Raw genomic sequence first — 14,489 nt, 5'->3', positions numbered from 1 at the left:
GGTCCAGATCCTGCTGGAAGTTGTGATAGTTTTATTCACTGTTGACTATGCCTCGAATCGTGGTGTTATTTGAAAATTTGCTGATCCAGTTTACTGTATTATCATCCACATTGTTGATATAGATGACAAACAACACTGGACCAAGTTCCAATCTCTGCGGCACTCCAGTAGTCACAGGCCTCCAGGCAGAGAGGCAATCATCTACTACCACTCTCTCGCTTCTCCCACAAAGCCAATGTCTAATCCAATTTACTGCCTCCTCGTCTTGAATGCCGAGCGACTGAATCTTCTTGACCAACCTCCCATGTGGGACCTTGTTAACTGCCATTCTAAAGTCCATGCAGACAAAATCCACTGTCTTCATCAACTTTCCTGGTAACTTCCTCAAAAAACTTTGTAAGATTGGCTAGACACGACCTACCACACATAAAGCCATGCTGATTATCCCTAATCAGTCCCTGTCTATCCAAATACTCATATATTCGGTCCCTTAGAACACCTTCTAATAACTTTCTCACTACTGATGTCAGGCTCATTGGCATATAATTTCCTGGTTTACTATATAGAGCCTTTCTTAAAAAAGCAGAACAACATTGGCTATCCTCCAGCCCTCTGGTATCTCACCTGTTGCTAAGGATGATTTAAATCTCTCTGCTAGGGCCCCGGCAATTTCTGCTGTTGCCTGCCACAGGGTCTGAGGGAACACCTTCTCATGCCTGGGGATTTAACCACCCTAATTTACCCCAAGACAGCAAACACCTCCTCCTCTGTAATCTGTACAGGGTTCATGAAGTTGATGCCACTTTGTCTCACTTCTATAGACTCTGTGTCCATCTCCTGAGTAAATACAGCTGCAAAAAAATTCATTTAACTTCTCCCCCATCTCTTTTGGCTCCATGCATGGATTACCATCTGATCTTCAGGACTACTAATTTTGTACCATGCAATCCATTTGCTCTTAACATGTCTTTAGGATCCCTTAGCATTCTGCTTCACTTTGTCTCCTAGGGCAACACGATGCCTTCTTTTAGCCTTCCTGATTTCTTTAAGTGTTCTCTTGCATTTCTTATACTCCATAAGTATCTCATTTGTTCCTACCTGCTTATACCAGATATACAGATTTTTTCTCTTAACAATGACCTCGATATCTCTTGAAAACCAAGGTCCCCTAAACCTGTAATCTTTAGCTTATATTCTGACAGGCAAATACAAGCTTTGTACTCTCAAAATTTCATTTCTGAAGGCTTTCCACTTACCAAGTGCACCTTTTGCCAGAAAGCAGCCTGTCCCAATCCAGGGGATCTCCCATCGCACCGACTTTATCCGCTCAGGGGATCTCCCATCCACTGCGACCAACCTTATAGTTCCCACACCCTGCACTTCCCGTTTCTACCTCCTACCCAAGATCCACAAACCTGCCTGTCCTGGCAGACCTATTGGCTCAGCTTGCTCCTGCCCCACCAAACTCGTTTCTGCATACCTCGACATGGTTTTATCCCCCCCTGTTCAATCCCTTCCTACCTATGTTCGTGACACTTCTCACGCTCTTAAACCTTTCGATGATTTTAAGTTCCTTAGCCCCCACCGCTTTATTTTCACCATGGATGTCCAGTCCTTATATACTTCCATCCCCCATCAGGAAGGTCTCAAAGCTCTACGCCTCTTTTTGGATTCCAGACCTAATCAGTTCCCCTCTACCACCACTCTGCTCCATCTAGCGGAATTAGTCCTTACTCTTAATAATTTCTCCTTTGGCTCCTCCCACTTCCTCCAAACTAAAGGTGTAGCTATGGGCACCCGTGTGGGTCCTAGCTATGCCTGCCTTTTTGTTGGCTTTGTGGAACAATCTATGTTCCCTGCCTATTCTGGTATCTGTCCCCCACTTTTCCTTCGCTACATCGACAACTGCATTGGCGCTGCTTCCTGCACGCATGCAGAACTCGTTGACTTTATTAACTTTGACTCCAACTTTCACCCTGCCCTCAAGTTTACCTGGTCCATATCCGACACCTCCCTCCCCTTTCTAGATATTTCTGTCTCTGTCTCTGGAGACAGCTTATCCACTGATGTCTACTATAAGCCTACTGACACTCACAGCTATCTGGACTATTCCTCTTCTCACCCTGTCTCTTGCAAAAATGCCATCCCCTTCTCGCAATTCCTCCGTCTCCGCCGCATCTGCTCTCAGGATGAGGCTTTTCATTCCAGGACGAGGGAGATGTCTTCCTTTTTTAAAGAAAGGGACTTCCCTTCCTCCACTATCAACTCTGCTCTCAAACGCATCTCCCCCATTTCACGCACATCTGCTCTCCCTCCATCCTCCTGCCACCCAACTAGGAATAGGGTTCCCCTGGTCCTCTCCTACCACCCCACCAGCCTCCGGGTCCAACATATTATTCTCTGTAACTTCTGCCACCTCCAACGGGATCCCACCACTAAGCACATCTTTCCCTCCCCGCCCCCGCTTTCCGCAGGGATCGCTCCCTACGTGACTCCCTTGTCCATTCGCCCCCCCCCCATCCCTCCCTACTGATCTCCCTCCTGGCACTTATCCTTGTAAGCGGAACAAGTGCTATATATGCCCTTACACTTCCCCCCTTACCACCATTCAGGGCCCCAAACAGTCCTTCCAGGTGAGGCAACACTTCACCTGTGAGTCGGCTGGGGTAATATACTGCATCTGGTGCTCCCGATGTGGCCTTCTATATATTGGCGAGACCCAACGCAGACTGGGAGACCGCTTTGCTGAACACCTACGCTCTGTCCGCCAGAGAAAGCAGGATCTTCCAGTGGCCACACATTTTAATTCCACATCCCATTCCCATTCTGACATGTCTATCCACGGCCCCCTCTACTGTAAAGGTGAAGCCACACTCAGGTTGGAGGAACAACACCTTATATTCCGTCTGGGTAGCCTCCAACCTGATGGCATGAACATTGACTTCTCTAACTTCCGCTAATGCCCCACCTCCCCCTCGTACCCCATCTGTTATTTATTTTTATACACACATTCTTTCTCTCTCTCTCCTTTTTCTCCCTCTGTCCCTCTGACTATACCCCTTGCCCATCCTCTGGGTTCTCCCCCCTCCCTTGTCTTTCTCCCCGGACCTCCTGTCCCATGATCCTCTCATATCCCCTTTGCCAATCACCTGTCCAGCTCTTGGCTCCATCCCTCCCCCTCCTGTCTTCTCCTATCTTTTTGGATCTCCCCTTCCTCCTCCAACTTTCAAATCTCTTACTAACTCTTCCTTCAGTAAGTCCTGAGGAAGGGTCTCGGCCTGAAACGTCGACTGTACCTCTTCCTAGAGATGCTGCCCGGCCTGCTGTGTTCACCAGCAACTTTGATGTGTGTTGCCACACTTGCCAGATCTTTTCTGATACCATTAGAATTGGCCTTTCTCCAATTTACAATCTCAGTCCATGGACCAGACCTGTCTTTTTCCATATTTACTTTGAGACCAATGGCATTATGATCTTTAGATGCAAAGTGGAACACTACGCAAACTCTGTCACCTGCCTCATTCCCTAACAGCAGATCAAGTATCACACACTCTCATAGAGAATTCTATGTACTGATTAAGGAAATGTTGCTGAACACATTTGACAAACTCTACCCCATCTAGACCTTTTACTGTATGGGAGTCCCAGTCAATATGTGGAAAGTTAAAATCATTTACTGTAACCACCTCATGCTTCTTGCAACAGTCTGCAATCTCTCTACAAACTTGTTCCTCTAAATCCCACAGACCATTAACCTGGTAATACTTTTCTTATTAATCAGTTCCATCCATAACGCCTCACTAGACAAGTTCTCCAGTCTGTCCTGACTGAGCACTGCCATGACATTTTCGCTGACTAATAACACCACTCTTCTACTTTTAATCCCTCCCACTCGGTCGCAGCTAAAACAACAGAACATCATAATATTGAGCTGCCATTCCTGCCCCTCCTGCAACCAAGTCTCACTAATGGCTACAGTATCATAATGCAGGTGCTGATCCATGCCCTGAGCTCACCTGCCTTTCCGACGATGCTTTTTGCATTGAAGTATATGCTGCTCAGGACATTAGTCGTACCATGCTCAACCTTTTGATCCCTAACTATGTCTGAGGTCTTAATAACATCTGTCTCCACAAATTCTCCACTGTCTGTTCTGGCATTCTGGTTTCCACCCCGCCCCCCCCCCCCCGGAACTCTAGTTTAAACCCCACCCCACCCTGTGCAGTACTAGCAAATCTTCCCACTAGGATATTAGTCCCCTTCCAGTCCAGTTGCAAACCATCTCGTTTGTACAGGTCCCACTTTCCCTGGAAGAGAGCCAAAGATCCTAAAATCTGACATCCTCCCTCCTACACCAACTCCTTAGCCATGTGTCAAACTCTATAATCTTCCTATTTTTGGCCTCACTATCACGTGGCATGGGTAGCAATCCTGAGATCAAAACCCTGGAGATCCAACCCTTTAACTTAGCGCCTAACTCCCTGAACTCACTTTGCAGAACTTTGTCGCTCTTCCTATCTACGTCATTAGTACCTACATGGACCACGACCTCTGGCTGCTCACCCTCCCACTTAAGAATGCTGAGGAATCGATTTGAGATGTCCTGGACCCTGGCACCTGGGAACCAACATACCATCTGGGAATCTCGTTCTCATCCACAGAACCTCCTTTCTGTTCCCATAACTAATGAATCTCCTATTACCACTGCTTGCCTGTTTTCCCCCATTCCCTTCTGGGTCACAGAGACAGACCTAGTGCCAGAGACCTGACTGCTGTAACTTTCCACTGCTAGGTCATCCCACCCACAACAGTATACCTGAAGGGGCTAGCCACATGGGTGTCCTGCACTGACTCTCACCCAGTTTCCTGTGTCCTGCACCTTGGGTGTATCTATCTCTCTACATGTCCCACCTATCACCTCCTCAGACTCTTGCCTGATCTGGAGTTCATCCTGTTCCAGCTCCAACTCCTTAACATGGATTGTTAGAAGCTGCAGCTGGACACACTTCTCGCAGGTGTAGTCATCAGGGACTATGGAGGCCTCCCTGCCTTCACACATCCTGCAAGTGAAGCATTTAACTATCTTGCCTAGCATCCTTACTGTTCTAACTGGGCAAACATATAGAAGGAGAAACAATAAATAAACTGTGGAATAAAAATTTACCTATAGCTTTTCGCTTTCTCTCACTCAAGCCTTGAAGAGCTAAATCCTCAAAATCCCCACCATAACTATCCACTCACACTATGGCTGCTCTGATATTGGCCACTCTGCTTGTTCCTGCCTTATTTTAATTTGTTCTTACCAATCAATACCAAACTCTGATTGGCCACTGCTGAAAACACCAATCTGCCGTGAGTTGATACCTTTCCTACTCAATTGGTGAACCTGAGTGAGCTACGTCTTCTCACATTTCCAATCTCTAATTGGCTATTGCCCAAAGTCTTGATCTTCAGTCTTTTCCTCAGATGTGCTGGGACAATAGAGGCAGTTGACAATTTTGTCACCTCTCTGTGATTTCTCATTGGGACCTTTGGTTTTCTCAAATGTGGCTTACCTCATGGAATTTCATCTCCAGCCCATGCCTGTGACATATAGGTTGATATCAACCAATGAGTCAATTGCTGAACCGATCTCAATGCAGACCAAAGTCAAACAAGGTTCTGTTATCACTTCAACCGTCTTCTCAATCTTCCTTGCTGCAAATACCACACCTTAGATTCAACAGGCCTCCTGCTAGGGTAGAGCTAGTCTACAGGCTGAAGGGGTTCTAAATCAGAATCAGGTTTATTACCATTGTTTTAAATGGCGTGAATTTTGTTGTTCTGCAGCAGCAGTACAGTGAAAAGATATAAAATTGATAAAATAGATAAATAGTACAAAAAAAGGAATAATGAGGTAGTGTTCATCAGTTCTGAAATCTGAAGTTGTTTCTGAATCATTGAGTGTATTATTCACTCAATCGAGCAGGAACAGGGATACTGTTCAAATTCTTATCATCTTTACTCTTGAACTGAAGTTATTCCAACCTCAGCCACTGAGGTGAAATATGTGAGTGATGTATATCTGCTTTAGGAGATCAAACTCCAATTTATGACTGACTTCTTCATAAACCAAGAGTACACAAACAGACCGGTTTATGGGTGGACTCATTGTAGGTGAAATTTAACCCTAAAAAATGTGAATCATTGTTGTTTATGCACATATCTTAGAAACTGCAATCAAGATTATTCAATCATCAAAATCATTTAATGTCATTCCTGTACACAAGCGTGAACCAGAACCAAGTAATTGTTACTCGGGATCTGATGCGGCACAAAGAAAACACGATAATATAAAACACAACAAATATAAGTACATAAAATAACCTCTATACATAGATTGATTGTACTGTATGTCCATAAAGTGACGTTAGGCACAGGAGGGTCTGTACATAAGGTGACTCTGACAGGAGAAGATAAATTAGTGATGGTTGGATGTTTGGAGAGGTGAGTTAGTGGGTGGAGGTGTGGATCAGACTTACTGCTTGGGGAGAGTAACTGTTTTTGATTGTGGTGGTCCTGACGTGGATGCTACGTAGCCTCCTCCCTGATGGGAGTGGGACAAACAGTCCATGAGTAGGGTGCATGAGCAGTCCGCATATTCTACAGCGGGGGTTCCCAACCTGGGGTCTACAGATCCCTTGATTAATGGTATTGGTCCATGCCATAAACAGAGTTGGGAACCCCTGTTCCGTGGTATTTGGTAAAGCATATGACATGTTTGCATTTATTCATCGAGGCATTGAGTTCAAAAGTCAGGAAGTTATGTTGCAGCTTTATAAAACTCTATTTAGGCTGCATCTGGAGTATTGTGAACATTTCTGGTTGCCCCACTATAGGAAGGATGTCGAGGCTTTGGAGAGGGTGCAGAAGAGGTTTAGCAGGATGTTGCCTGGATCACAGGGCATGCACTCTAATGAGAAATTGGGGAAACTTATGAGGTTGGAGATAGCAGAAACTGAGGGGAGATCTGATCGAGGTTAATGAGATTATGAGAAGCGTAGACAGACAGCATCTTTTTTCCAGGGTAAAAACGTGCAATACCAGAGGGCATGCGTTTATGGTGAGAGGGGGAAAGTTTAAGGGAGATGTGAGGGGCAAGTTTTTTTTCCACAGAGAGCGGTGGATGTCTGGTATGTGCTGCCTGGGGTGGTGGAGGCAGAAACGTTGGAGACTCTTAGTAGATGATTAGGAGGACACATGAATGTGAGGGAAAGAGAGGGATATGGACATTGTGTAGACAGAAGAGATTGGTTTAGTTGGCAATATGATTACTAATTTAATTAATTAGGTACAACATTTTCTGCTGAGTGGCCTGTTCCTGTGCTGTACTATATTGTGTTCTATGTTCTATATGTGACTGAATAAAATGCTTGTGCTTATTTATAAAGTTTACAAAAGACAGGGAACTATGTTAAATCATTATAAAGCACAGGTTCAAAGCAAGCAGCAATTACTTCTCAGTACTGGAAATTGGAAGTAGATGAAGCCTTTTAACAAGGTACAGAAGAGATTTATTAAAATGATTCGTGGAAAGAAGACTTTGGTGCATAGGCCAGGAAAATTAGGGTTTTCTCACTTAGAAAACAGATGACCCACAGGTGATTTAATAAGAATCAGGAATGTGTAGATCAAATGAAAGTCTAAAGTGAAAACAGAAAATGCTGGAAACATCCCTGTCACACAGCATCTGTGGAAATATTTTTTTCCCTTTCCACATATGCTCTTTAACCTACTGAGTGTGGCCAGCATTTTTCAGCATAGATTTAAGGTGCATATGAACCAGTCAAAGAGAAGCAATATTTTACACAGAGTGGGTCAAGATTTAGACTGCAGTGTGGAATATGTTCAAAGTTGGGTGATTCAATGGCAGATTTCAAATGGTAATTGGATAAGCAGTCAAAGGAGAAAAAGTTACAGGAATGTGGGGACATGAGGCACATCAAATAGCTACAGATGCCAAATGGTCTGAGTGTCTTCTCTTGTGCTGTACTTCCTCTGTTCTGCTATGATTTACCTACAGATTAACTGCTGGGTTTATAGAGCTATTTTGTGAAATTTTGTGCTCACACAAGATGGAAGCAGTTCATGGCTCAGTTCATGGTGTTCCCATGATTAATGATCTGAGATGACGGACTGACACTCAGCTCTGGCTACAGGTAAGCACTGTGTAAGACTACGCTCTGACACAAGAATGGGAATAGTTAAACCTTGCACTGAGATTTTAAATGATCGTGAATTGCAATTTGAATTCATGTAAACGTGGAGGGAAAGTGGATAAACTCGAAGTCACCAAACCTTTCAGCAAGTGGGAAATATGACTGTCATATTTGATTCTAATTAATTTTTTTCTGACTGCTTTCCACCCTGAAAAGCCTCTAAATTACACTGGACATTCCTAATTAGAGATCACATACTGTTTGAAGCTTGTGAAGACTCATCACATACATCAATAGGATTTCAAGATTTTTAAGTGTAACTCAGAATCACAGAGTTATGAGATGAAAAGGAAAATATCGGAGACCTTTATGTCATGTTCTGATAAGAAAACTACAATAATATCTGTGCGTAAATATAAATTATTTTTTGCATCAGTGTGTATGGGTTTTCTGTCATTCTGAACTGTACTGAAGGTTTGTAACAATGCAAAATTCAACAGACATGTTTCCTTTCCTGAACATTTTGTGCTTTTGTTTAGGAGGCACTACGTATTGTTCCCCTCTGGCTCCCCATTCTGACAACTCTTCACAAGGCATTCAGTACCAATGGCTGCAAACGTATGGGGGAACAATTTGAGTGTGACACTGCTTTTGCCTGATGCAGCACTGTCCAATGGGGGTGGTGACCCTGCGCTGCAAATCTTTCCTTCCATAGTGAGGGGATCTAGCTTTAACAGGCTCTGTAAACCTCCCGTGACCAGGGCGTAGCAATGACTCAGGTAGCCAAGGCAGCAGAACTCAAGAGACTAATAATGCATTCAGATTCTGAGTGCATGAATTAATACTCAAAATGATCCTGCAGAGTAATTTGTGCCGCTAGTGTTATATCACCCCACCTCAAAAATATTTATAATCATAAACATTAAAACAGTGTGCTTTTACTTTAGTTAGTAGTTTTACATTAAAGTGCGCTCTCTGCTTATGGAAAAACAGTTCTGTTGCATTTCAGTCAATCAATCACTATTTAAAAAACATAGCAGAAGGGAAAGATTTACCTTTCTGTCTCCCCAACAATAGAATCCCCTGCTCGCTGAAACAACAAAAGATGGAGAGAGAGAGAGAGAAAAAAAATAGTGTTAAAGCCTTTACCAGAAATGGAACAATCCCCACTTCCCACCATGAAACATTCACCGAGGCTGGTCTGACATACGGGAAATATGAGGTCATGAAGTTCTGCAAGGATGAGCAATACTTATAGAAGATATGCAAGCTGAAACCTGATAAATACCTGCCTGCCATTTCTGCAGGCTGGCTCTCCGCACAGACATTGTTCCACTGACAGGGGGCTTGAGGTACCTGCGTTTCAGAACTCATGACTACATTTTAAGCTTTAGACTCTGAGCCCTTCAGGTGAAGACACATGGCAGAAGCTGTGGGAGATATAGAAGGAGTGAACAGGGCTCAAAAGTGTTCTTTAGTACACACAATTCAATGAGTTGACTGGGTTCCTTGATTGTAATTTCTCCATTTCCTCTACGAAGAGAGGCTGTTCACTCTTTCTTGACAATACTTTGCCCAGAAGATTTCAGAACACTCATGTGGCAGTGAGTTGCCATGAGCCATTTTCACTGTTGGCCTTTGATATATACTTCTCTGTATCTTAGGTTGGAATCGAGCCACCCAGACATAAAATTCCAAGTTTGCAATGGGAGGTCAATAGAAACAACACCCAATGGGTCTGTACTTAGGCTGGGGAAAAGGGAAGAGCAGGATTTGTGGTGAGGAAAGGTGAAAAGGAAGACACCAACATTTGTGGAGGAAATAGACAAAGGACAGTTTCCATTTGTGGAAGAGACTGGGAGGTGAGGGAAGACAGCAGTAGATGTGGAAAGGGTTGGAAGAAGTGATTTATGTCATTTGTGGAGGAGGTTCAGAGAAGGGAAGACGCTGCCATTTCTGGCGGAGATTGGGAGAAAGTAAGACATCTGCACGGGATCAGTGGGTGGGAAGTTTGACACGTGGTAGAGATGGGTCTGTTTGGGGTGGGCAGAATTTTAGATGGTGATGAGGAGGCATATGGGAGCCAAATAGATCAGCTGGTTGAGTGGTGTCACAACAACAACCTTGTGTTGAATGAAGAGGAGTTTATGGTCTGGAGGGGAAGATCAAGCCTGAGATTATCAGAGTTTATATTTTTGTTTAGCACAGAGGGCAGAATTAGAATCAGAATCAGAATCAGGTTTAATATCACTGGATATAATGTGAAATTTGTTGTAATGTGGCAGCAGTACATTGCAATATATAATAAAAAATCTATAAATTACGATAAGAATATATACAAAAATAACTAAGTAGTGCAAAAATTGAGGAAAATACTGAAATTATAATTCAGAGATTATGATGGTAGTTGGGCAGAAGCAGCACCTGAAATGTTGAGTGTGTATCTTCAGGTTTCTGTTGGTAACAACGAGAAGAGGGTATATCCTGGGAGATGGGGGTCTTTAATGATGTATGCCACCTTTCTGACGTACCACCTTTCGAAGATATCCTGGATGCGAGGGTGGGGGTGGGTATGTCCATAGATGGCACTGGTTGAGTTTACAGCTTCTTGCAGCCTTTTTCAATCCTGTACAGTAGCCTCTACATCAGATGCTGATGCAACCAGTTAGGATGCTCTCCACAGTACATCTATAGAAATTTGTGAATGTCTTTGGTGACGTAACAAGTCTCCGCAAACTCCTAATGAAATAAAGCCACTGTTGTGCCTTCTTTGTAATTGCACCAATATGGTGGGCCCAGGTCTTCAAAAATGTTGACATCCATGAACTTGAAACTACTCACCTGTTCCATTGCTAATCCCTCAGTGAGCGTGTGTTCCCATCACCTCCCCTTCCTGAACTCCACTATCAATTCCTGGGGCTTACTGACATTGAGTGCAACACCACTCAGCCAGCTGATCTATCGCACTCCTGTACATTTTCTCATCACCATCTGAACTTCTTCCAACAATAATTTTGTGTCAACACAAATTATAGATAGTGTTTGAGCTGTGCCTAGACACACAGTCATGGAATTGGAGAGAGTAGAGCTGTGGGCTAAGCACACATCCTTCAGGTGTGACAGTGTTGATTGTCTGCAAGGAGGTGTTATTTCTGATCTGCACAGACTGCTCTCCTGATGAGGAAGTCAAGGATCCAGTTGCAGGGGGAGATTCAGAGGCCCAGGTTTTGGAGCATGGTGATTATAACTAAGGGCAATATTGTGTTGATCGCTGAACTGTAGTCGATAAACAGCAGGCTGACGTAGATATCACTATTGTCCAGGTGATCGAAGGCTGAATGGAGAGCCAGTAAAATTGTATTTGCTGTAGACCTATTGTGGTGCTAGGCAAACTGTAGTGGGTCCAGGTCCTTGCTGAGACAGGAGTTGATTCTATCCACGACCAACCTCTCAAAGCGCTTCATCACATTCAATGTGAGTGCTACTGGGTGCTAGCCATTGAGGCAGATCATCCTGCCCTTCTTGGGCACTGGTGTGACTGTCGCTCTTTTGAAGCAGGTGGAAAAGTCCATCTACAGTGTGACAGATTGAAGGTGTCCTTGAACAGTCCTGCCAGTTAGTTGGCACATGTTTTCAGAGTCTTACCAGGTACATCGTCAGGGCCTGATGCATTGTGAGGGTTCACCCCCTTGAAAGATTTTCCGATGCCAGCCTCTGAGACAGAGATCACAGGGTCACCAGATGCACAGGGATAGTTTTGTACTCTCTTTCAAAGTGTGCATAGAAAGGATGTAGGTAAATAATTTAATTATTTATTTACAAGTAAGTTATCGTTTACTTATGTTGTTATTAATTTACTTATTCCAGTCCAACACTGTCCTAAAAGAGCATCTTATCCTGTGAGTGCCTAATGTGATTCACTCCATGTGGGATGATGGGGGAAGTTATGTCAGGTTGCAAGGATGACTCATGCCAGAGGGCATTTGGCAGAAGGGTGGCAGGGTAACATAGTGGTTGGCACAACAGGTGACTCGGGTTCAATTCCTACTGCTGCCTGTGAAGAGTTGATACATTCTCCCTGTAACCGTTTGGGTTACCTTTGGGTGCTCTGGTTCCCTCCCACAGTCTGGGCACATAGCAGTTGGTAGGTGAATTGGTCATTGTAAATTATCCCATGATTAGGCTTTGGTTAAACTGGTCATTGTAAATTGTCCCATGATTAGGCTTTGATTAAACTGGTCACTGTAAATTGTCCCATGATTAGGCTTTGGTTAAACTGGACATTGTAAACTGTCCCATGATTAGGCTTTGGTTAAACTGGTCACTGTAAATTGTCCCATGATTCGGGTTTGGTTAAACTGGTCACTGTAAATTGTCCCATGATTAGGCTTTGGTTAAACTGGTCACTGTAAATTGTCCTATGATTAGGCTTTGGTAAAACTGGGGGTAGCTGGGGTGGAGGGCCTATCCCACGCTGTACCCCAATAAATAAACATATAAATCAGTTTTCAACGTGAAGTGGAACAATGCAACAATGGTCATGTTTCACTCTGAGAAAAGTAGATTTCTAATTGCATAATGCTGAAATAAAAGAAAGAAATTACACATTTGTAATTCCAGGTAGATATGCTCTTTTTCTGCTCCTGCAAGTATTAACTTCTTGATTAATTTTACCTACGGTATCTCAAGTTCCAGAACTCTTTATGAAGAAATTGAAGCTATCTAGATAACCTATTTCTTGGGCAGGGAAACGTCTGTGTTCCGAACTCCCCATGACTTTTATCTATAGTACTTCATATCCAATCAAGGAATGCCTCTTGAAAAAAGTCCTTAACAAAGTGAAAGAGGAAGGCTAATTAAACTGCCGCTGGTCACAGACACAAATTATGCAAGCTCTGAGCTAACAAGATAATTAAAGCTAATGCACACAAACATGTATAACCACACATCCTTCATCTAAGTGGAAAAACTAGAGAGGCTGCAATTTTCATTGGCTGGCTAAATCCTCACTACAATTGGATGACATTTTTTATAAAGGTCATGTGACCTCTAGAGTACACAAGGACCTTTAGTTACAAGGCATGACATTTGTGATTGTCATTTGCAGTGGTCTGAAAATCAGATTGCCAGGGTTCCTTTTCCCACTATTTTTAAAGATGTCATAACCCACTGATTTCAAATCGATTAACCCCTTTGTGGACAATAACTAGCTTTCAAGTGAATACTGAGATTGTACATACTGTAAAGAGATGTACAAAAAATATTCAAGGTCAGACAAATGCCATTGAGCTTTGTCAAAACTCATTCAGCTGGAGAATGATATAGATAAATCCCTGATCTTCTTCTAGGTGTCCCTCAGCATCAAGGATGACTTTCATCCGCTCCAGTATTGTGGGAGACAGATGAGGCCATTGGCAGACTATTCCACAGATGGTGCAGGTGGTAGATCACTTGCTGAGTGAGTGAATGGTGTGTGAGGGGTGCACCCCTTTCCACTGCTTATGCAGGACTCCCAGTACACAACCTCAAAATTCCTAAATGATCCCTTTCCACGTTGAGTGGTCATGGGCCTGAGGAGTCAATAGGGATGTTAAACCTTTTCAAAGAAGCTTTGAACACACTGTTGAATTGTTTTCTTTGTCAGCCTAGTAATCTAAAGCCATGACAGAGCTGCAGATTGAGTGTCTGTTCAGGAAACTAGAGTTGGGCATGTTATTGACAATTCCAATGAGCCATCATTCTCTCGTGGCTATGAGAATGGAGGATCTGTTCTGCAGTATAGTCTTATCTCAACTAACCATCCATTTGAGCATGGTGTATCAGGCTTAAAGGTTAGAATGGTGCTGACTCTGATAAACCACAATCGTATCACGTCATTTACTGAGAGTAATCACACATTTTATATTCATACATTGAGACCAAGAACCCAACTTCCTTCTCGGTTACTCATTAGAACTTTGGTTTGGACAACACTACAAAGATTGGGAAAGGTGAATGAAATTACACAAACTAAAATGAATAAAGTTCTTAATGTAATTTTAGGAAATAGAGTATTATAAGTTCATGCAACAAGCCATTATAAAGCACCAATTCAAAACTGAGCATTCAACATAATTATTTTCAAAAATGGATAGTTTATTTATAATTTACTTATTAAGCTGACATCTGAGTCCAACATTGTGCTACGAAGAGTGTGTTATTCTACGAGTGCCCAATGTGCTCTAGCGATTCGCTCCATGTGGAACGCCTGAGGAAATTATTTGTGTAAGGATGACTTATGACGGAAGGCAG

At 43.2% G+C, this 14,489-nt stretch overlaps 1 protein-coding gene across 1 annotated transcript in view; it reads right to left on the bottom strand.

Moving 5' to 3' along the window:
• LOC140204068 (connector enhancer of kinase suppressor of ras 2) overlaps nucleotides 1-14,489 on the bottom strand; it is an 807,212-nt gene that overhangs the window by 117,124 nt on the left and 675,599 nt on the right. The window contains 1 exon segment of the mRNA XM_072270362.1: nucleotides 9,254-9,288. Coding sequence (XP_072126463.1) covers nucleotides 9,254-9,288 — 35 coding nt within the window.

The sequence above is a fragment of the Mobula birostris genome, chromosome 10, assembly GCF_030028105.1.
Source record: "Mobula birostris isolate sMobBir1 chromosome 10, sMobBir1.hap1, whole genome shotgun sequence".
Lineage (NCBI taxonomy): Eukaryota > Metazoa > Chordata > Chondrichthyes > Myliobatiformes > Myliobatidae > Mobula > Mobula birostris.
The sequence above is the reverse complement of the archived record's forward strand: the minus strand, read 5'-3'. Positions and strand labels throughout refer to the sequence as shown.